We start from the raw sequence: 21,078 nt of genomic DNA, 5'->3' as shown, positions 1-21,078 counted from the left end.
CCTTGCCGGCTTCTCTTTCATATGCACACACACACGCCCACACAATTTGATGCCTTTATTGCCCAGAGTATTTCACACGGGCGTTCCTTTTATTGATCCCATGGCACAGTAGCGCAAAGTAGTCCAAAATTGAAGGTAAACAAAAGGAAATCCCCTAAGTGAGACTTGCTGTAAGTGGATGTGTGAATCGGGAGCCGTCCATTATAAGAAATGTGAAATATTTAAAGCCGCAACTAGTTTTGTCGTAGCTGTGATTGTGATATATAGCCCAATTAGTCAGTTCGTATTATACAGTCCAATTAATATCTGAAGTTTGTATACTTTTATTCTATCTCTCGTTTAGCCCGTCTATTGAACAGGCAAAGAGCCGAGGAAATTGTCAGCTTTAATTGGATATTTGTTATTTGCTATTTAAGATTTATATAAAAATTTAATAATTTAAGAGAAACACAGCTCACTGTGCCAAAAATGCCAATCGTTTTAACACGGCAATGACTTTGCGCACCATAAAATAGGACCGCTTCCAGATGAATTTTCAGTGGAAGTGTTAAGTGAAATATGTAAAAGCAAATCATAATCGTCTAACAAATCAAACTTATATGCGCTCTAAAGCCCTATTTTATGAGACTCAGTCAGAAGCGAGCCATAAGAGCCGCAGCCCCAACTGAGCTCTATAATCCCGTAGCAGAAATCAGGCTCCAGCACAAAATACGCACTTTTGGCCAATATTTGATTTGACTTTTTTCGTGCGGCACAAAAACACACTGGGGTAATATTAAGAGGCAAACGCTACGTAAATGGAAAGGCACTATAAATGCTCTTTAATTCTCAAGTCCTAAAGTATGGGTACACTATAATGCTACTTGTCTTGCGATTGGAACTCTGTTAAACGCATTTGTTTTTCGCCTTCCCTAATCGCTGTTAAGTGTATAAACTTAATGCTCGTATCTATGGGTTTATAAGTCATTTTACAGCTATAGCAACACATCAATAATAATAATCGCATTCATAGCTGCTCAGTACACATGTTTACATGACCAGCTGTCGACACACTGCCGCGGGCTGCTTCCCAGTAATATACGAAAATTGCGCGAAAAAGTTTCCATATTGCCTTAACATGAAGCACGTGACGTCGCTTAGAAAGTTTCTCATATATTTTTTTTTATTTTTATATCTCTTCCATTAGTAGCTGCAGGCAGTTGAAAAAAAAAATGCCATCAATATGTATGCAATGTCTCAAGTTGAAACAATATCCGAGAGACATCAATACATCAGCCCAGGGGCGGAACTGCCGCAAATGCACAAAGTTGTGCAGCTAATGGATAAAACATATATTTCAATAACTTATAGAGATTTTGAATTTAAACACTTAATTTGCTATATTCCTATAACGGCTTGATCAGCCGAGAAGTTTCATGTTTGTTTATCCCTAACATAATTAGCTTTGAAAAGGGCATAGCTGGCCGAAGGGGCAAATGAAATGCCGCCATCGTGTCGGAAACCCTATTAGAAATTGTTGTATTCTGATTAGACTTTTAGATTTTAATTTTTCTATTTTTATGCATTTACTACTTCGGTTGACCCTCGCTATGTCGAAGTCGACAAAAGCTTAGCTAAATTGGAATATGCTGCTGTCTTGTAAGCGAAATATTTCTAAACTCATTTCCTTTCAATCAATCCTTTCTTGCTTATGTCTTAGAAATGAGGAATAGTTCAATTAACATTTAAGAACTTCTTACTAAACAACTGAAACAACATTTAATCTATGACAGCTCGCATCTAACTATGCATACTTGTTTTCAGAACCATTTCTAGTGTGGAATTAAGGCATTTGGTGTTGGAAACGATACGCTGCAACTGTTGGATCCATTTTCGATTGCACATGCCCATGCATATAAAGATAGGTCAAATGTCGCACAAACAAGCCAATGCTCATCCGCCAGATATTGTGCAGCGATGCCATGCTCGTAATTACCCAACCAGGAGAAGCACTTCAACATGCCATTGTTGCCAAACTGTCGTTTGACAGATTTCTGCATAGTTTCACGGCTGCCATGGCAGGCATCGCTCTGATACCAAGCCCAGACCCAGTCACCAGGCACCTAGATTCCAGCTTAGGCTCGGTAGGCAGCCCATTCACTCATTGCCATGTGCCGACAAGTACTCACTACTCGAGGGGCATGGGACGAGCAGCCAAGAGCAGCGCAGGACAGGAATGATGAAGGAGAAGTGGAGAGGAAACGAGGCCTGGCATTTACACAGTTGGATGATTTAGATAAACAAGACATGAGCTGTCACACAAAGCTAAAAAAAATCAAGTACTTTTGCTTCAGCTGAGAATGCGCGACTAGCAATCACTCTGTATCAAATACAAACACGATTCGGATTCCTTTCGCCCCACGTTTTGGGAAATTCATTCGGAATATACCTCTTTTGCCTGATCCACACGTGAGTTAAACTCTATCATACTCATTTTAGACAATTCATAAAGGATACAGGGTATATAAAAGTAAAACAGCAATTATTTAGTTGTCAAGTCTAAGCTTAAGGGATACGCTATTCCTAGGTCTAAGCCATTATCTGAACTAACCACATTATCAATATAATTCATTAATATAACAAACCAAGTTATTATATTTAAGACGTAAGCCTTTGCCTGTTAAGCCCCCTACTCAATCTGCCTAAAGGGTATAGAAAATGGAAAAGGAAGCCGAAGCAACTGAGACAGAGCCAAGCTAAAGTAGTAGTTATTATTACGCAGGATAAAGCAAAGAGATTAGAACAAATCTGTGATTGTGACTGCGATGGAACAGTCAGATGGCAGACAGACTTTTGTTTTTTGGCCTTTTTAGAAATCAAGCCACAAAAACCGAAAATACGAGTGATTTAATTTCAGTTAATTTTGCGTTCCATTTAATTAACTCTCACATTGGCAACTTTAAGCTAGAATTGCAAATTAAGACAAGCATTCCAACCAAATCAATGGCAATGCTTTTAGTTGGCTATTTTTGCCTTGAATTTATCACATGTTCTCATATTTGATAGCTCACTAAACTATGGACAAGTGATATTTGGCCTTAAATAACAAAGAGCCAGTCGTATAAATAGAGCTGCCCATTAAAGTTGGTCGGCAGTTGCAGCCCTAAAGATGGTGTGATATTGTGTATATGCGTGGGTGTTAGTATAAAAATATAATTTAAAGCTGAAAGAAGAAGAGCTAGAAGAATAAATGAGGATGCCAATTGGAGTTGAGTTTAATTTGAAGCTGCGACGCGGCCAGCTGCAGTTAGTACAAGCGTAATTATGCTTGCGTGTTGGGGTAAAAACATGTAAAACAGATCAAACATTTAATTTCGGAAGAAGAAGAGACAGCAGTATAAAAAGAGCTGCCTATTGAAGCTGAGTTTTAGTTAAAGCTGCGACGCAGCCCGGTGCAGATAGTGTGTGTGTGTGTTTGTAGAAAGATATGAAAGGCAGATCATGCATGTAAGCTGGGAAGAAGAAGAGACAGCAGTATAAAAAGGGATGCCTACTGGAGCTGAGTTTTAGTTGAAGCCGCAACGCAGTCAGCTGCAGTTGGTTCGAGCGTAATTGTGCGTGTGTGCTTGTGTAAAAATATGAGAAGCAGATCATGTATGCGAGCTCGGAAGAAGAAGAGATAGCTGTATAAAAAGGGCAGCCGACTGCAGCTGAGTTTTAGTTGAAGCTATGAGGCGGCATAGTGAAGTTGGTGTGTGTGTGAGTGCGTGTGTGTTTGTAATAAAATATGAAGAGCAGATCATGCATGTAAGCTGGGAAGAAGAAGAGATATCAATATAAAAGGGGCTGCCTATTGGAGCTGAGTTTTAGTTGAAGCTGCGACGCGGCCCAGTGCAGATGTTGTGCATATGTGTGCGTGTGTGGTTGTATAAAAATATGAGAAGCGATCATGCATATGAGAGAGAGGCCAGCCGTATAAATAGAGCTGCCCACTGTAGCTGGATTTTAGTTGATGTTGCGTCGCGGCCCGCTGCAGATGGTGTGTATATGTATGGGTGTGTGCATGTAAGCTTGTGTTTAAATATGTAAGGCCGATCATGCATATCAATTTGAAAGAATGAGAGGTAGCAGTATAAAAGGAGCTGCTAATATTATTTGGATTTTAGTTGATGCTGCGGCGCAGCCTAGTGAAGCTGGGGTATGTATGTGTGTGTTATATATGCTTATATAAAATGCAGTATAAATAAGGCTGTTAGACAGAGAGTTAGAGCTGGGTTAGTTGCAACCGCTACATTATGTTATTTGTATAAAAATAACTAAATTAAGATCATAAATATCTTTACATAAAGTTGCATTAAAGTTGAGACCACATAGAATATTGTTCAATTTGTACTAATATATAAAAAAAGTTTTATTTTCTTACATAAATCAAAAGAGAGAAGATAACTTTAGAATTGTCGAGGGTTCTTTGAGCATAGAAATTTGTTTTATTATTATTTATTTTTTTTTTTTTTTTTTTGTTTGTTTATTGTATTGAATCAAAAATAGCATACATTTTATTATTAATTAAATTAAAATTTTAAAAATCGGACCTCAGATATGTGAAAACCCTTAACTTTATTATGAATAGGCGGGCATGTAATTTTGATAAGAAATATATTTGCCTAATGTAAACAATCAGTTATGTCGTATAGTCTAGAATTTAAATCAGTAAATTATTTGTTTAAATTGGGTGTCCTCAACTTGTATATGTCTGGGTATTGACCCAGGACTTAATTAGTCTTGTGGAATTTCAAAAAATTTGCCAAGTGCTTAGCTAAACTGCAGGAATTGCGAAAAAGTTTCGCATTTTCCATTTACAACCTGTTGGCGAGCGGCTGTAACATGTGTCCCGCTCTGATGGCATCAAAGCACTGAGTCCTTACCGCGTCGTATAGCTCGCATTTACCATCCCCAATGTTCCGAAGTATGCTTGTGGATGCTGTGCTCTCTTCTGCACCATTTTCCGAGTCTGCGCAATACTAAAAACTGGGAACAGTTTGTTGTGCCTTCTAATATTTGCTTTGTTTGAGCAAATGCGAGCAATGCACTTGAGATAATTCGCCTGATAATTAAGAGACATGGCGATCAATCTTGTCCGAGAGACAGTCAGCGTCCCAACAGTTCACACTGGAGCCGATTTGAAATATTTAAATCCATAAGAGTGCAAACGAAGAGTCAACTCGTAATAATGAAATATTATGACGAGCATGGGAAATTGCGTTTGGGCTTTATTCCGGCTGCTGTTGTTCTGGCCCCGTATCAGGGTGTTCGCCGGTGCGTCCGTGCGCAATTGTGGGATTAGCCTAATGAGGTGTGCTGGCCACCCAGTGGCCGTCTGATTGATGGTCGTGATTATTCAGCCTGACAGGCTTACCAGTTGTCCAGCACACTATCCGCAATCCCGACGCCCCCCCCAAAAACCCAGCCAAGCGGCGAAACTAACTGCAAACATTGCTGTCCTGCATATTATCTGTCCGGTTGTAACCAAAATACATTTTTAGTCCTGGCCAAATGATGCGTTGCCCCTGGCGCTGTTCGCATATGTAAAATTATCCAATTTCAAATGCATTTTACTGCATTAGGCGGGGCGCACGTGACGAGCGGTGCGGTTGCGGCGACAAATTTGCATATTTGCCGCGGGGCGTCTGTGCGACGCATTCTTGGAACCCTTTTTGGCTTTGGCTCACCTGGCAAATAGTGCAGGTGGGATGCCGTTTTCTTTCGGTGGGGTGGCTATTATTACTGTCAGCCATTTTATGGCCGTGATGGAGGGCAAAGAGCAAAACGCTCGCTCCAAGGTTCCATTAGCCAAATGTTAGATACGAGCATTTGGCAGGCGAATATTGCCTCCTAAGTGGTTGCCATTAAATTCAATGCTGTGATCAACATCTTTTGTGAAAAACAAGTTTATTCACTTAAAAATCATAAAATAGCTGAATACAGAAAGAAGCTTCAAATTTCTTTTGGTAATGGCGCTGTGGAAATAGTCTCAATTTGAACGAAGACGAGATTTTCAGTCTGTAAATACTTTCTATTCTCTTATACGATTTTTTTATTGATATATATAAAAGGTACATCTGTAGATCTTTAATATTATTTGACTTACCACTTTAAATATAGGTTCACGTTTATCTTAATACGAACCAGTTTCTTCTATATAATTTCCTTGTTTTTATTAACTCGTAAATAGATTCTGTGTATGCTTAATATTAGTTAGTTCTTCCACAAATTATTTAAAACTTTTTTATATGGAATGCTTTTGTTATGGTTAACATAAGCATCAAAAAGTTATGTTTGTTTAATCCAATTTAAGTTAGTCGACAGGCGGCAGACTAAAATTTATATCAGCATTAATTTCATACAAACTTAAACATAAGATATGGTCTCTTTAATACATGCATGTCTTAGCATGTGCACTAAAATTATATATTTCTCACCAAAAACAACATTTTAAACATTGTTTAGTCATGCCTATAAAAATACTGTGTACTATATACTTTCTCACGTGCATGTATTTGTAGGCCTAGCCTAATTTTTGCCTGTGGGCTGCATTTTAAATTTATTGAGTTGACTGCCGCAAAGTGTTGCGACATGTGTTTGTGTGTGTGGCTGTGTATCTGTGTGTGTGCACAGTCTGGGCGTTCGCACCATAATTATTGAGGAAAACACGTCATAAAATATGAACGTACATTTCCGAAGCTGACTAGAAGTTTTAATTGCTTTTCCGTATGCAACTTATGGCCATATGCAGCAGCAGCAGCAGCACCCAAGTAGAATTTGAACCAAAAACACCATCCCCAACCCAAGCCCAACTGCCATTATTCAGCCTTATTCCGTTCTGGGCAGACACGTGCCAAATTCTGTTGTTGTGCATTAACGAAAGACATTCTCCCAGCTGCTGCACAACAACTTTGGGGCCCTGTGCATAACGAAGCCATAAAGGAGCCCTAGTACAGGTAGAATGTCATAAAGTTGACAATGCTAAGGGCTGTCAAGATGCCCCCATTCGGTACACATACCGCAGGACGTAGGATATGCAGCATAACAAACCAGCATAAATTATTTACAACTTAATCAAATCCGACCTAGTCCTTATTCCTGCTGTGTTGACTCTGCTTGCAGGGGCAAAACTTCATTGCCAACTTGACAACTTTACTTGGAAAATTGGATGTTAATTACTCGAACTCCCCCTCCTCCCCTCTACTCTATCATAGTTGTAAACTGTGTTGTGTACATATTCATACAAAATGGCATATTTAATACACGCGTTGGCTAACCAGCTCGTGTTGCATCCAATATGCTGCTGTAAATCGCCTGCAGTTCGTTTCCGTTTTCAGTTTTCTACAAATGTAATGGTATCATTTCTCATTGAGAGCCAAAGCACGGCTGGGACTGCTGGGACGAGCAGCTGGAACTGTCATTGGCTTGGTAACAGCGCCGTAAAGAATTGAATCTTGCTTTGTTCCTGACATTTATGGAGCTGTGCTGCAGATGTATAGAATACCATGAACACGTCGTAATCATTTGCACCAGTTGTCTTATCGCTGAAAGCTGGGTTGCTTTTACTTAAGCTATATATAACACAGCACAAACCCCTTGCCAGTCATGGCACATCAGTTTCTGTTTCAAATCTAGTCTATTTTTTGTTGGTCTTGTTCTCATGCCCGACTTGGCCACATTGTTGACTTCCCATAAAAACACCGAGCAGCGCAAAAGAAAAGGAAAAAGAAAAGCAGATGCAATGCACGTGAAAGCATCAAGCGCTGCAATTTCGCAAATTGTCTTGAAATGCAAGAATGCATTTCATTCCTTTTTTGCCCAACCAACGGCCACGCCTCCTCACCTACCCATCCGCTTACACGCCCACTTATCAGCACGCACTGCTCTAGCTGCACCGCAGGCATCTGCTCGCCCGAATTATGAAAGTGGGCTGGGCCACGCTTAGCACTTGCCCAGGCTGAGTTGCCAGCGCAGCTTCTGCATTTCACAAAGACACAAATCAAGCTGTTACGAGGTTGGTTTTAAAAACTTTTTAAATGGATCTGCATTCTAATGCATAAGAATATATAAAATACAATACCAGAAGTTGTAACTATAACCTTGTCCTAGTCTTTCGCTTGATAGACATCAGATACTAATCGATTCCAGCGCATATTAAAAAATACATTAAAAATTATTTTATTTATTTTATACATCACATTTCATTGATTTTGATGTGCATGTTTTCAAAAGTCAAACAAAATTAGATTCGAAAGTTTCTTTAATTGGCTTAATTGTCTAATTTATTTATATACCTCACAGCACATCTACTTATTTCACTTCTGACAAAGCGAAACATCTTTGAACCCAGATTTTCTATATTTTGTCTTTGTATCTTGGTTTGTCATATTTTTTTTATAATTTTATTGATTCCATATATTCATATTTTCATATACAAATTACGCGCTAAATTTTCTCTCAAGCCCAAGTTGTTTATGTTCTTTAGCTGAGACTCAGTCCAAAGTTTTTTATATTTCATCAAAGCTTGTTTAGGTCGAAAGTAAAATATATATTAGAATTTTGGGTTTGAGTCGGTTAGGTTAGGCCAGGCTGGTTTACCTTAATTTTGGCCATATTATTTCTCATATTATAAATCCTAGTACCTATAGAACAGCCCTCAAAAGAAGTATATTATATACGAACTAAATTAGTCGCTTTGTGTGTAGGTCAGCAATTAACGTTGAAGAACAAGTCTGCCATGTCTAGGAGAAGCAAGACCCTTTGCAAAAGATATAAAAGTGTCCCTGTTCCGACACAGTCCCAAAACTGGTGCCACAATGGTGAGCCACAGAAATGCTTGTGCTCCGACTGCCTTACAACTCCAAGGATGACTTAAAGAGCTGCGCAGTTACACACAGTTGGCAGACACTGTATAACGAAAATATTCTTAGTTACAGCAAAGCAATTTCGCAAAATGCGCTTATATTGCCATAAAATATAATACGAGCAGCTATGTTCTGTGCGGGCACTCGGTAACCAAGGCCTTTTGGCCTTTTTTGTTGCCCTTTTTTAATAACTGAACTCTTAATTACAATCAGTACTCTCGACATATTACAAGTAGTCAGCATTTGGAACATCTGCTAACACACACACACATACGCCTCATTTGTACTAGTTTTGCTTAGTTCCAGGCAATAACATGAAGCACAAATTAAGCCCAAGTCCGAGCCCAAGCCTCCATTATTGTGCATGCTTAAAGTACGAGTACTCGCATGTGAAAGTCTTTATACTCGCAAAGTATTCACATATACAAAATTTAAGATAGATAGACACAGCTTAAGTTTAGTTATACGTATAATTATTCCATCACACTCAAGGTAATTAAAGTTTGCATACTTAACTAAGTCTCTGCTATTATAGGTAATTGTCTAATATAATATTTAGATCCTTTTTTTGGGCACTTGAGGCCCTTTGTATGATATTTCAATTTAATGGGCAGTTGTCCTATTTCGTTGTAGTCCAAACTAATATTAAAATACCATTGTTGGAATTCATATATGCCGATGACTTAGCAACTCTTGACCGACATGTGAGCTTCCCTATATACCCCTCACCCTTTGTGAATCAACAGAATCTATTGCACTTGTCCAAATTCTTACAGCCTATACATATATTCTTGGCCAGCTGCCTCTGTCTGTCCGACCATCTGTCTGAAAAGGGATTAGTTTCATCCTAAAAAAACAAAAATTTTTCATACTACAGTTTTTCACGCATTTTCCGCTCGTAGCGGTGAATTTAACTAAATCGGTGAAACATTTACGAATTCCTTAAAAATGATTTTAAAGAAAAGCCCTATTATCGAGCCTGTCTTTGATGCGAAGAATTTTTGTATTTTTCCTGCTCAGCCTAAAGCTCTTCGCTGCGAATCCCTTAGGATACAGTTCTTTGGTATGCCATATATTTTTGTTTTGGTTGAATTCATACGTGTCCTGCACCTCCAATGGATTAGGTTTAATACCGTCCAGTTTTTTACTGCGCTTCCATGCTATGAGCTCTGAAATTGGTTTCAAGACTAGAAAGTAGAGCACTTCGGCTATTGAGATCACGCTGAAACCCATAAACAATCCCATAACACCGCCAATATTAGCTGCATAGAAAAAGCGAAATGTTATTGTGCATAGATTTTTGCTTAGCCAAGTGCTTACACAAGAACTCCGTAAAGCCGATATAGACGTTCCTCATACTGCCGTAATAGGCAGATTCCCGGTAGTACAAATTCATGACGGCAATGTTCTCCAGCACATAGGATTTGTTCATATTGGCCAACTGTTTGTTAGCAATCCGAAAGTCGCGTTTGGCCAGGGGAAAGTATAACGCATCGGCCGCGTACGATAGATCAAAGCAGCTGGGCAGGCATTCCTTCCGGCATTTCGACGACTCCGGCCTATTCTCCGGACGCTGGGCGCGACGGATGCAGATCGCATCTCGCACGCTGCAGACGCTCGCATTTCTGTAAATATGCGGATAGGCGTACGGTATGCAGTTGCAGGTCTTGTACAGAAACTTGGCAATGCATTCGTTTTCGCAATATTTGTGTGTGTAGATCTTGTGGTAGAGCAGCTCCTTCTCGTTCTTAAAAACACACTGTCGATCGTCGCGTGATATGGAGCGAATGCTCGGCATCGCCTCTGAGCTGCTAACCTCGAGGCGAAAGTTCGTCTCGTAACCAACGCCCACAACAAGGCCCTCCTCCTTAACATTGGGCATCGTTATGGGATTGTGAAATAGGATCTGAAAATTGTTTTGAATTCCTTATAATTATGCCTATACAGCTGTAGTGTATCCTAATATAGGTATATTGATGTTTTTTAGTTAAACTTGACAAACATATTGCTCAAACTCTTTGAGAATTATAAGCATACTATTATATTATTCATTTGTGTACGATATGCATGCGAAGGGAATTATGAAATCCCTTCCCTTATTGAACTTGTTTCTTAACAAATCTTCCATTAATGAGCTTTTAGATTTATATACAGACCTTGAAACCAATTCCGTTCGTAGAGGAGCAATAATATTCGCTCAATTGTGCATCCAGAACTGCCGTAAAGCCCATTGTTATGCCGGTACCTATATAAAGTTATGGCAGCTATTATACGGGGATAATTATGCTAGAACTCAAAGAATTTACCAACAGCCGTTGTTGGATAATATAGTTTTGGCAAGTTCGCGGGATACCCGGTTTCTGGGTCCCAGGCGACGGGCACGTGTCCAAGTCTTCCTGTTAAGTTTTTGCCGCTATTCGAACTGAGATAAATGATTATATTGATTCAACTTGACTCAGTCAGGCCACTTACTAGGGCTTATATAAAAACTCTGAAGGCAGAAAATTGAATACACAACATAAGCCCTCATCAGTGATAATATGTCGGAATAATTGGGCGCAATCGTACTCCACGGCACTGAATCTGCAATACCGCAGCATTTGTGCGCAAGGCTGGGAATGATTGGTGACAAAGTCGGATATTCTTAAGCTGTTGTTGCCAAATAAAGTGGACCACATCGTGGGATCAGCATCCACAGATTCCTCAGTCTCGGTCGACTCGGGACTGCAGAGCAGTTTCAGAACATCAAACTCACTCGAACCCCTAGTTTAAGCAGAAATCAACGGGCTGTAATCACATACAAATACCGGAAGCACTCACTTCTTGTAATGCAGCACTTTGCTGCGCTGAACCTGATTCATGTTGCATATAGTTATGGCCGGGAAGGGCACCTTCAGAATCGATGTGGCATGCGGGCTGATGCCTATGATAACTGGCGTACTATTCCACTTGGCATAAATGTTCGATATCAGCTGGCAGGTCATCACGAATGCGGCCAAGAAGGCAATCAAGAAGAAGGATCTGCAACTCTTCTAGACTAAGTCGCATCTGGTGTATTATTTAGCGTTAACTTTTACCTTTCCCAAATGCTGAGCGCTGAATCGCCCACAAATTTCAGTCCGTGCAGTCCAGTTTCCCTTAGAAACACATTCAGACTTTTCTTGAAACTATTTAAGAAGAATGCCAAACTCTTTTGACTCTTCTGTTTGGCCGCCATTGCGTCGATTGCGTCTATTTGGCCACAATTCCGAGCTACTTATACTCAAGTATGCTCAAAGACATTGAAAATCCCACAGGGCGATTAGGCTTGGTAATTACTTGCTTCCAAGTAAATGGAGCTGGTTGCATAATAATTAGAGCTTATTGATTGAAAGCAATTCAACTGATTAGTTTTGTGGTTTTCGCTTCGCTCTCTAAAGACACTAATCAGTTATGCAGGACATACACTCTTCGAATCAAGCGTGTGCTAATTACTGAGAACTTGGCTTTGTCCTTTTGTCAAAGCGTGATCTCTAAATATAACCTACCTGTCATGCTATAGCCAAGCTTTCTGGCCGATAGTTGGCAAAAACAGATATGCTGGGACATACACTCTTGATGGGAAGCATATATGAATTACTGAGAACTTGGCTTAGTTAAACTTTGCCCATTTGACAAAGCGTGGCCTCTAAATATACCCTCGCTGTCATGTTATAGAAAAAATTGCTCACCGATTCTTGGAAATATTAATCAAACAAAGAGAAGAAGAAAGAACTAGGTTTTATTAAAGATACATTGTAAATTGCGGAGCTTAGCGCTGGCATACACTAAGCATGAAGTCTCCACGAAATAGAATATTTTAAGGAAAAACTCCCCAAAGAGTGTTCACCCTGATTATAACTGATCAATTGGAGATCAGCGTAGAGATCGAAGACCCATATACCCCTATATATCTATATATATTTCTCAAGCTTTTAACCGACATGCGTTACTTCTTATTTGTTAACTATTAAAGACGTTCTTCATAATTTTCAGAAAATGTATTTATTGATCGATTTGCATTTATTATTTTATTAATAATTCAATATACAAATATATATGAGATTCTGACAGTCATATCAAAAGATATATGTACTTCTTGGCTAACGTATGCCTTATCCATATGTAGTCTGATAAGATAAAGAAAATGTAATCAATATTTTTCTTGCGTTCTTATCACTTATTGTTGCAAGAAATTAAAGCTTATGCATATCTAAAAAGCACAAATATGAAAGATTAGCCAAGTTTACCCGGCATTGCACGACACAGATTAATTATCGGTAGATCACAAGTCGATCAATTTAACTAATTAGTTTTATGTGCGTGGACTCAAATCTATTTCTATCTAGCATCTATTTATAAGCACAAATATATATATGCAAAATTATGTTTAATTATATCTTTAACTCTGTGGCAAGCATTTTTATTCATTGATAACAAAGCTTTGCTGCTCAGCTAAAAGCTTCTGCACGTGATCACGAACCGGTTGTGAGAGGCCGGCTAAAAAGTTGTTGGGGCCAGTTAATCAGTTCCATTTCGGTTTGATCGCAATGAGGGTACGACGAAATCCGCTCCCACGGCGGCTGGTCGATATTCTGTGCTATCTGGTCATTGGTGTATTTCTGCCCATTGTATTCATATTTGAAATAATTGTTGTGCTGCCAGCTATACACGAACCTGGCGGCTTTTTGCACACCTTCACTTTCCTTATGGCCATGTTTCTGTTGTTCAACATCAAGGGCAACATGTTGGCCTGCATGATGATTGACACCAGCGTTGACCGTGAGTAGAGCTAGAACTAAATTCAGAGATTTCCATTTAACTTATTTAGAATTACCTTCGTTTTCAGTTGAGCATGTCAAGGCGCCGCCAGCTAGCGAGGCAGTGCGTCTGGGCTGGCGACATTGCACGACCTGCGATCGATTAGCACCTCCCAGATCGTGGCATTGTAAGGTGTGCGGTGTTTGCATACTGAAACGCGATCACCACTGTCTCTTTACGGGCTGTTGCATTGGCCATCAGAATAATCGGTATTTCATGTGCTTCACGCTGTACCTTCTGGTGGGCTCGATGTACGCCCTGGCCTACAATTCGGTCTATATGTGGCTGCTCAATGGGTCAATTTACTGCAACTGGCTGACTGTCATTAAGCTAGTGTGTCCCATGTTCATGCTCGTGATCGGCAGCTTCTGGACGAATGTGCAGCTGTTGTTCTATAGCCTGAACATCTTGGCGCTTTTGTATGCAAGTGTGATATTGGCATACCATGTGCCCATTGTGCTGCGCGGTGAGGTCTGTGCAGAGAGCGGCAAGCAGCACACATATAACAATGGACTCTATTCAAATCTGAGAAGTGTTTTTGGCCAACGCATGCATGTTGCCTGGCTGTCACCTTTGGTAAAAAGCCAGCTACCCGATGATGGCTACACCTGGACGACCAACTCTGCTGAGAAGTCGAAGGCAACCAAGAAGTCAAATTAAGTGAAGCACGTTGTGGGGGTTAATATTGAAGTAAATGCCACTTAAAGATTATTTATGTATAGAAAACAAGTCAGAACGTTGCAAACGACTGCGCAATACTCTTTCTTATTGTTCTGCTGCTGACGCTGAGACTGTAACCACAGCGCAGTCACTTTCAAACTGTGATGTGAGAATATATACATCTTTAGCAGAGGTCATAAGTATTTGAGGACTCTAGCTCTGTATATTCCAAATATTAAGTCATTTTAGCTGACTCTCGGACAAAACTAATATACTCCTATTGCGCCTTGTGAAGAGAGTATTATAAGGACTACATAAAAAGTAAAAGGACTAATTTGTAGACCTATTTACTTTATTTTAAAGCTATTAAAAATCAAATATGATTAAAGCAAGTTTGATCAACCTATATCTAAAAATGATAAGAATTTAAAAAAATTTGGAATTAGATGTTGCCATATAAAGTTTTAAAATGGTTTCTCTCACCTGGGCGGAAATGCATTTGTTTGAAAGAATGGATAATACCTTCACGATATAAATACTTTCACATTTTTTAGCTTTCAATTGATATACACCCTTTCATTTTCCATTACTGACACCTGAGAGCAAATCCTGGATGGAATCTCGACTAACTGGAATTTACTCAATGACAATTTAGGCAAATTAGAGTTGAGGCCCATTTGCCAATTCGCAGAAAGACGCTCCGCTAACAAATGCTCTTACATACAGAAAATATTCTAGTATGCCCGAAATTTACATCACAAACAAACAGATATAAATTTATAAATTATCAGAGAATATTTTTGTATACACCTGTAAGAATCCATAAAAAAAAAATTGTTCATATGAAGTTTCAACGAAATCCCATGCCACGTCTGTTTGGCGACTTGTTGTGTCTCCTAGTTATACTCGTACTGTGGCCCGCAGTGTTTATATACGATTTCATCGTGGTACTGCCGCCAATAATTGAGCGGGACAATATTTTACACATATCTGCGGTCGGTTTGTACATATTTTCATTTGTCAACATGATCGCAAATCTAATGGCATGCGCCTTGGTTGACACAACCGTTGACCGTGAGTATGAGTCGAGCTTGAACTAACTATGGGCCCTAATTTACATACTTGTACTTTTAGGCGAAGTTAAAGTACCCCTTGATGAGGCGGCCGAGTGGAAGTATTGCCAAGTCTGCGATTGTTCAACACCGCCCAGGTCGTGGCACTGTAAATTTTGTGCTGTTTGCATACGAAAACGCGATCATCACTGTGGATTCACGGGCTGTTGCATTGGCCATCAGAATCATCGGTTTTTCATATTCTTCCTATGGTATCTTTTCGTCCTGTCGCTGGTCGGCCTGGTCCTCAAAGCATGCTATATGTGGTCGAGCAACGCTTTTATGCAGTGCTGGAAGGCGTCATTCGAGCTGACACCCATCATCTTAATCTCTGGTTGCGGGGCGTGGACTCATCTTCAGTTCGTGATCTTTGTGCTTAACGCTTTCTCATTAATATGCGGATTCCTTGGCTTGGCGTGTCAAGTGCCCATGCTATTGCGCGGCGAGACGTGTGCCGAAAAGGGCAAGGAAACCAAATATAATTGCGGTGTCTCCTATAATCTGAAAAGTGTTTTCGGCGAACGGATGCATGTCGCTTGGATATTTCCATGGATCGATAGCCAACTGCCTGATGACGGTTACACAACCAACCAAGAATTTAACGCTAAGATTTAAGTGAAAATAGAGAAGACTGCACGAAATTATCCCTCCCAAAAAGATCATAAATATTAACTAAAGAATATATGTTAGCTAATTTTATCCGCCTTTGCCCGGGCGAATCTCTTTCTTTGCCCGTGGGGAAATAAAAATTTACGTGTTTTGCTCAAATCTCGCAAGTTTTTTGGCTCATCTTTCGACTATAAACTGGATTGTTGAAGCTTAGTTGAACTTAGTGTCAAGCCGATTTGCCGAAAATGAATCCTTCCCCCTTTCCCGAGAAATCAAATATCATATCTCCCAAAAGACGCTGCTCTTGTATGTTTATCTTTGAGGCATATCTCCAGGCACACTTTGCTCTACAGCTACAATTTAGGTGAACTGAAAATCAGCTTTCATTTACTCAAAACGTGTTATACACTTGTCAAAAAAAAAAACAATATAAATAATAGAAAATTTTTGGTTCTAATGATATGGTTCTCTGGTTAAAGATTGCCAAATGAAGTTTCGACGCAATCCACTCCCCAGTCGCCGAACCGACATTTTATGTTTCTTAACTGTGGCCGTATTGATACCCGCTGTGTTTCTATTCGATATCATAGTCCTGCTGCCGGAAATACATGAACCTGGCGGCTTTTTGCACACCTTCACTTTCCTAATGGCCATGTTTCTGTTGTTCAACATCAAGGGCAACATGTTGGCCTGCATGATGATTGACACCAGCGTTGACCGTGAGTAGAGCTAGAACTCAATTCAGAGATTTCCATTTTACTCATTTAGAATTACCTTCGTTTTCAGTTGAGCATGTCAAGGCGCCGCCAGCTAGCGAGGCAGTGCGTCTGGGTTGGCGACATTGCACTACGTGCGATCGCTTGGCACCTCCCAGATCGTGGCATTGTAAGATTTGTGGCGTTTGCATTCTAAGACGCGATCACCATTGTTTTTTTATGGGTTGTTGCATTGGCCAGCAGAATATGCGGCATTTTATGTGCTTTACATTCTACCTATTCATCGCAACGCTCTATACGATGGTCTATGAATTGTATTATGTATTTGCGAGATATATCGGGGAATTGGCGCTTTTAAATGCTATAAGTAGACAGATTTGGGATGAATTTGCATGGTCTTTTAATTGTTTTGAAATCGCACTCAAATTTACGGTGCTCCTCAAATTGCTGTCGGCAATTGGTGCTGGCATAGCCTTGGGCTATTTTGTGCCCCTTGTGCTACGTGGCGAGGTGACGGCCAACAAAGGAAAGCAGCACAATTACAATTGTGGTATCTACAACAACCTGAAAAGTGTATTTGGTCAGCGGATGTACTTCGTCTGGATATCTCCTTTGCTTCGCAGCGAATTGCCTGATGACAGTTACATTTTAAAAACCGACGACCCTGGGAAGATTAAATAACTTGATCTCATCTGATTACTCGATATGTAAAAACACTCCAAAGAGCACGGCTATATCTGTTCCATTAAAAATATATAATATGAAATCCATCCACTCAGGTGATATGTTGGCTGTGTACAGGGTATCTTGTCACTCTCGACTAGAGCACGCAATGGGTCGTCGACTTTCAAGTCAAATATCTGAAGATGGTTTTCTTTATTCATTTAATTTATCAATTCAACGGTTGACAGTCCTATTGTTCGATGGGAAGGCCATATATGAGGACAGTTACTTTGGCATTTCTCGGCTCGGCATCCGCAAACTGAGCGCAGCTCAAACGCAATGTGGTATAATTGAAACCAATGCCGCCTTGCACTATATCTGTTTTTGTAGTCGAATCCGATTGACTTTCATCAAAAACCAATATCAGATTTATTGTAAATTTGATACTGTCCTTTAAAAATTTCTTATCCACTTTATTTAGAAATTATAATGCCTTAAGCTATTTACCCCGTCCATCGCTTTGTCGGCATACTTCATGTAGCGATCAGCACAGTTCCAACCAATCTCGGCTTCATAAATGGGCACTGCAGCTGGATGCATATATCCAAATTGGCACGAGTATCCGAAAATTTTGGATATGAAGCCGAATACGTAGATGCCACAAACTGACAGCAGTAATAATGGAGACATGATCTGATTCTAGACAACATTGAATGCTCGGAAATGGTAGAATTCTCTTCTAGAAAAGATCTTATCAACAAATTGAATATTATCTAAGTTTCTGTGCTTTTAATGTAATTGATTTTATATTTCTGGTGCATAATAGCTGATAAGAAAAACTACTTATAATTAACTTACTCAAATAATTACAAGAAAAAACTGCTTTTTAAAAATTTCTACGCATTTGCTTTATTCACGTTATAAGATTCTTCTCCTTTTACATTTTAAGTCATAAACGGCTGCTATAGAATATCTTAATCCTTTACTTATATTTTCTATGACAGATATATCAAATATGAATGTATTATATATATAATTTCATGAATTACAAGTAAAATATTAAAATATGTCTGTATATTTCAGACATTTACAAATTGATACTTAAAAATAACGTTAATGTTATTTACACTCAACAAGAATAAAATTCAAAATATATTTATCGGCGGTTACGCTAACAGCGTACTGGCAGCGATATGTGAATATCGTATCGATTGCTATCGACTATCGCACGCAGGTGTTATCGGTTTCGATGATTGCCAGCTGATTTGCAGGTCTTATTCAATACACACGCTCGCGAGCTAAAATTCGATTTGCATGGTAAATTGTTAATGAAAATGCTTCGCAAACAATTTGTTAACTTGTCGCGCGTCTCAACGCACCTGCCTCGTAATGTGATAGCATCCCATACGGCGAGCCGCGGTGCAGAAATGTCAACAAATGTGGCACCGGCAGAAACGGCGACCGCACCTCCCCCCGTCATCAATGAGTTTCGGACTGCCGTAACCAATCCCGGTGAGCACTCGGAGCTGCATGTGGCCAAATTCTATACCATACCCATGGAAGAGAAGAAGCAAATCTTTACTGGAGGCGGTTTGCCAAAGCAGTACGAGCAACAGATAAAAACATTTACAGAAGCCTGCCTAATGGTGCGCTCTCCTGCCCTGGAGCTGCTGCATTATATCAAGAATGCGGATCTGACAAAACCAGCGGTACGCTACGTGCTGTATGGCGACAACGGCGTGGGCAAGACCCTGACCATGGCACATGTTTTGCATTATGGCGCACTAAACGACTTTCTGCTGGTGCATGTGCCTTGGGCACCCAACTGGATGAAACGGCCCAAGGAGGCGGCCAATTCAGCCAGCCAAGAGGGCTTCATTGATCTGCCATTCGATGCCGCCGCCTGGCTAATACATTTTAAAGCGCAAAATTCCAAACTTCTGCAACGCTTACAGCTAAAGACCAGCAAGGAATATGTGTGGAGCAAGCGTGAGAGCACGCCAGCTGGCGCTACACTGATAGAGCTAGTGGATCATGGCATTGCGCGAATCAAGTATGCCTCGGAAACGACAGCTGCGCTGATCTCGGAACTGAAACAGCTGGCCACTGCCGGACAGTGTAAGATCATGGTGGCCATTGATGGATACAATGCCTTCTTTCATCCTATTACGCGTATCTTTTCCGACAACAAGCAGCGTGTGTCTCCGGATCGCATTACTCTAACGCAACCTTTTCTAGACATCACCAGCTACGACTGGACGAATGGCGTGTGTGTTCTGTCCGTTGACAAAATAGCCATGACCGAGGGCTACTTGGCTTCCTATATGCCACGCTATCTGCTTGGCAAAGAGGGCTTCGAGCATCTGGATCCCTTTGTGCCTGTCCAAGTCGGCAACTACACGGACAAGGAATTTCTGAGCTATATCAATTACTACTTGGATCGCCACTGGATCTCAAAGACGCAGCCGGGCTTCGAAGAGCAGCTGAAATTTTTGAGCAATATGAATCCCTACACCCTAATGCGGCTCGTGAGAGGCCTGTAGTTCAACCAAACTGTCCTCAACAGCACTTGTTGTTAGTTTGTAAAAGTTAATTAAATAAAATACATGATTTCGTACAATCTGAACAACCTTTCTTCACACTTTCACCTGCTATGAAACTATTTGCAATATTTGTAAATCAGTACTTGTAAAACATTGTTCAGGTTTCTCATTTACCAAAGTAATCCAGTAAATAAAATAACTTTCCGGGTTCAAACCCTTTATAACTTTGGAGTAGAGACAACTGCTTTATTTAGCGCAGTTCAAAAGTAAACCAAAAATTTGTTGGTATAAAAACCTCTGCCTAAATTTGAATCATTCAATAAAAGTGTGCAGATATTTAGCCCGCCGCTAGAGCTACTTCTTAGAGGCCTAAAACTGTTTAAAATTTATAAATGTATTATGGGGTTAAATACTTTATAAATTGCCTCGGCCCTTCATCGTATTAATATCATATGCCCATTTAGATTATGTCTACATAGATGAAATTTCCTCCGGAACCTATCTATATACTTTTGTTGACAATTTTAACTTAGCCAAGCTAAATTATTTAATAAGCAAACAAAAGGAGTTGTTTTGGATTCAAGTTTATTCAACATATTCAATTCAAATTGTGAATTTATTTAACGATAATCAGCAATATATAATAATGCACTGTAAAATAAGTATAATGTGTAGGTGTGTGTATGAATTTAAATGAAAAGAAATAATGTTTGTCGCTTCATAAGCTCCCCGTACACACCATCACATGCATAACAGTACAATTATGAGCGTCTAGTTCTTGTGTTTTTTTTTTTGTTTTTTTTATAAGAAATGCATTAAACAAAAACATAAACTCCAATAACTAACATATTGAAGTGTGTAGATGCCGTATCTTAGGTGTACATTTTTTGGCGTGCGGTCAAAAATCGAGAGTACGTCTCGGTCTCGTTCTCCGTCTCGTCTCGTTCACAAATAATAACTAAAGCTGCAATTTAACATTGTCACCATATTTGTATGTATATTTGCATAATTCTATTACAATTTTAGTTGCTTTTAACAACAATAACAATTA

General features: G+C 39.7%; 6 protein-coding genes across 7 annotated transcripts; 4 read left to right on the top strand and 2 right to left on the bottom strand.

Moving 5' to 3' along the window:
* Positions 1 to 2,374: 2,374 nt before the first annotated feature.
* LOC135431895 (probable palmitoyltransferase ZDHHC24) lies at positions 2,375 to 14,587 on the top strand. 2 transcript variants are annotated; one of them, XM_064687296.1, is made up of 2 exons: positions 2,375 to 2,448; positions 13,753 to 14,587. In XM_064687296.1, the coding sequence occupies exon 2, from the start codon at positions 13,941 to 13,943 to the stop codon at positions 14,382 to 14,384; it is 444 nt and encodes a 147-aa protein (XP_064543366.1). In that variant the 5' UTR covers positions 2,375 to 2,448; positions 13,753 to 13,940; the 3' UTR covers positions 14,385 to 14,587. The 2 variants fall into 2 exon arrangements, with proteins under 2 accessions (XP_064543366.1, XP_064543365.1); XM_064687295.1 differs by lacking the exon at positions 2,375 to 2,448 and adding an exon at positions 13,431 to 13,685.
* Positions 9,372 to 12,159, bottom strand: ppk12 (pickpocket 12). The gene is made up of 7 exons (XM_064687150.1): positions 11,963 to 12,159; positions 11,706 to 11,906; positions 11,358 to 11,648; positions 11,192 to 11,307; positions 11,042 to 11,130; positions 10,206 to 10,791; positions 9,372 to 10,147 (listed from the first exon to the last, which is right to left on the bottom strand). The coding sequence occupies exons 1-7, from the start codon at positions 12,100 to 12,102 to the stop codon at positions 9,840 to 9,842; spliced, it is 1,731 nt and encodes a 576-aa protein (XP_064543220.1). The 5' UTR covers positions 12,103 to 12,159; the 3' UTR covers positions 9,372 to 9,839.
* Positions 14,588 to 15,162: 575 nt separating the features above from the next.
* On the top strand, positions 15,163 to 16,264 carry LOC135431894 (probable palmitoyltransferase ZDHHC24). Its single transcript, XM_064687294.1, has 2 exons — positions 15,163 to 15,458; positions 15,519 to 16,264. Exons 1-2 carry the CDS (start codon positions 15,227 to 15,229, stop codon positions 16,109 to 16,111), a joined length of 825 nt encoding a protein of 274 aa, XP_064543364.1. The 5' UTR covers positions 15,163 to 15,226; the 3' UTR covers positions 16,112 to 16,264.
* A 225-nt stretch (positions 16,265 to 16,489) lies between these two features.
* Positions 16,490 to 17,617, top strand: LOC135431897 (probable palmitoyltransferase ZDHHC24). Its single transcript, XM_064687297.1, has 2 exons — positions 16,490 to 16,824; positions 16,892 to 17,617. Exons 1-2 carry the CDS (start codon positions 16,593 to 16,595, stop codon positions 17,500 to 17,502), a joined length of 843 nt encoding a protein of 280 aa, XP_064543367.1. The 5' UTR covers positions 16,490 to 16,592; the 3' UTR covers positions 17,503 to 17,617.
* A 61-nt stretch (positions 17,618 to 17,678) lies between these two features.
* LOC135431898 (uncharacterized) lies at positions 17,679 to 18,208 on the bottom strand. The gene is made up of 2 exons (XM_064687298.1): positions 17,992 to 18,208; positions 17,679 to 17,935 (listed from the first exon to the last, which is right to left on the bottom strand). The coding sequence occupies exons 1-2, from the start codon at positions 18,172 to 18,174 to the stop codon at positions 17,735 to 17,737; spliced, it is 384 nt and encodes a 127-aa protein (XP_064543368.1). The 5' UTR covers positions 18,175 to 18,208; the 3' UTR covers positions 17,679 to 17,734.
* Positions 18,209 to 18,722: 514 nt separating this feature from the next.
* mRpS29 (mitochondrial ribosomal protein S29) lies at positions 18,723 to 20,113 on the top strand. Its single transcript, XM_064687470.1, has one exon. The coding sequence runs from the start codon at positions 18,813 to 18,815 to the stop codon at positions 20,025 to 20,027; it is 1,215 nt and encodes a 404-aa protein (XP_064543540.1). The 5' UTR covers positions 18,723 to 18,812; the 3' UTR covers positions 20,028 to 20,113.
* The last annotated feature ends 965 nt before the right edge of the window (positions 20,114 to 21,078 follow it).

The sequence above is a fragment of the Drosophila montana genome, unplaced genomic scaffold (genome assembly GCF_035044405.1).
Source record: "Drosophila montana isolate Dmon_TW-CO22-7 unplaced genomic scaffold, ASM3504440v1 contig_3200_1, whole genome shotgun sequence".
NCBI classification, from domain to species: Eukaryota; Metazoa; Arthropoda; class Insecta; order Diptera; family Drosophilidae; genus Drosophila; species Drosophila montana.
Note: the sequence above shows the minus strand (reverse complement) of the source record. Positions and strands in the feature narration are given on the sequence as shown.

Excerpts from the sequence above, each read along its gene's own strand:
- ppk12 (XM_064687150.1), bottom strand. The coding sequence starts at position 12,102 with ATGGCGGCCAAACAGAAGAGTCAAAAGAGTTTGGCATTCTTCTTAAAT. Across the intron at positions 11,308-11,357 it reads GAGTTTTTATATAAGCCCTA|TTCGAATAGCGGCAAAAACT; the intron begins GTAAGTGGCCTG and ends CATTTATCTCAG. Across the intron at positions 10,792-11,041 it reads CGAACGGAATTGGTTTCAAG|ATCCTATTTCACAATCCCAT; the intron begins GTCTGTATATAA and ends AACAATTTTCAG.
- LOC135431895 (XM_064687295.1), top strand. The coding sequence starts at position 13,454 with ATGAGGGTACGACGAAATCCGCTCCCACGGCGGCTGGTCGATATTCTG. Across the intron at positions 13,686-13,752 it reads GATTGACACCAGCGTTGACC|TTGAGCATGTCAAGGCGCCG; the intron begins GTGAGTAGAGCT and ends CTTCGTTTTCAG.
- LOC135431894 (XM_064687294.1), top strand. The coding sequence starts at position 15,227 with ATGAAGTTTCAACGAAATCCCATGCCACGTCTGTTTGGCGACTTGTTG. Across the intron at positions 15,459-15,518 it reads GGTTGACACAACCGTTGACC|GCGAAGTTAAAGTACCCCTT; the intron begins GTGAGTATGAGT and ends TTGTACTTTTAG.
- LOC135431897 (XM_064687297.1), top strand. The coding sequence starts at position 16,593 with ATGAAGTTTCGACGCAATCCACTCCCCAGTCGCCGAACCGACATTTTA. Across the intron at positions 16,825-16,891 it reads GATTGACACCAGCGTTGACC|TTGAGCATGTCAAGGCGCCG; the intron begins GTGAGTAGAGCT and ends CTTCGTTTTCAG.
- LOC135431898 (XM_064687298.1), bottom strand. The coding sequence starts at position 18,174 with ATGTCTCCATTATTACTGCTGTCAGTTTGTGGCATCTACGTATTCGGC. Across the intron at positions 17,936-17,991 it reads CCGACAAAGCGATGGACGGG|GACAGTATCAAATTTACAAT; the intron begins GTAAATAGCTTA and ends AAATTTTTAAAG.
- mRpS29 (XM_064687470.1), top strand. The coding sequence starts at position 18,813 with ATGAAAATGCTTCGCAAACAATTTGTTAACTTGTCGCGCGTCTCAACG.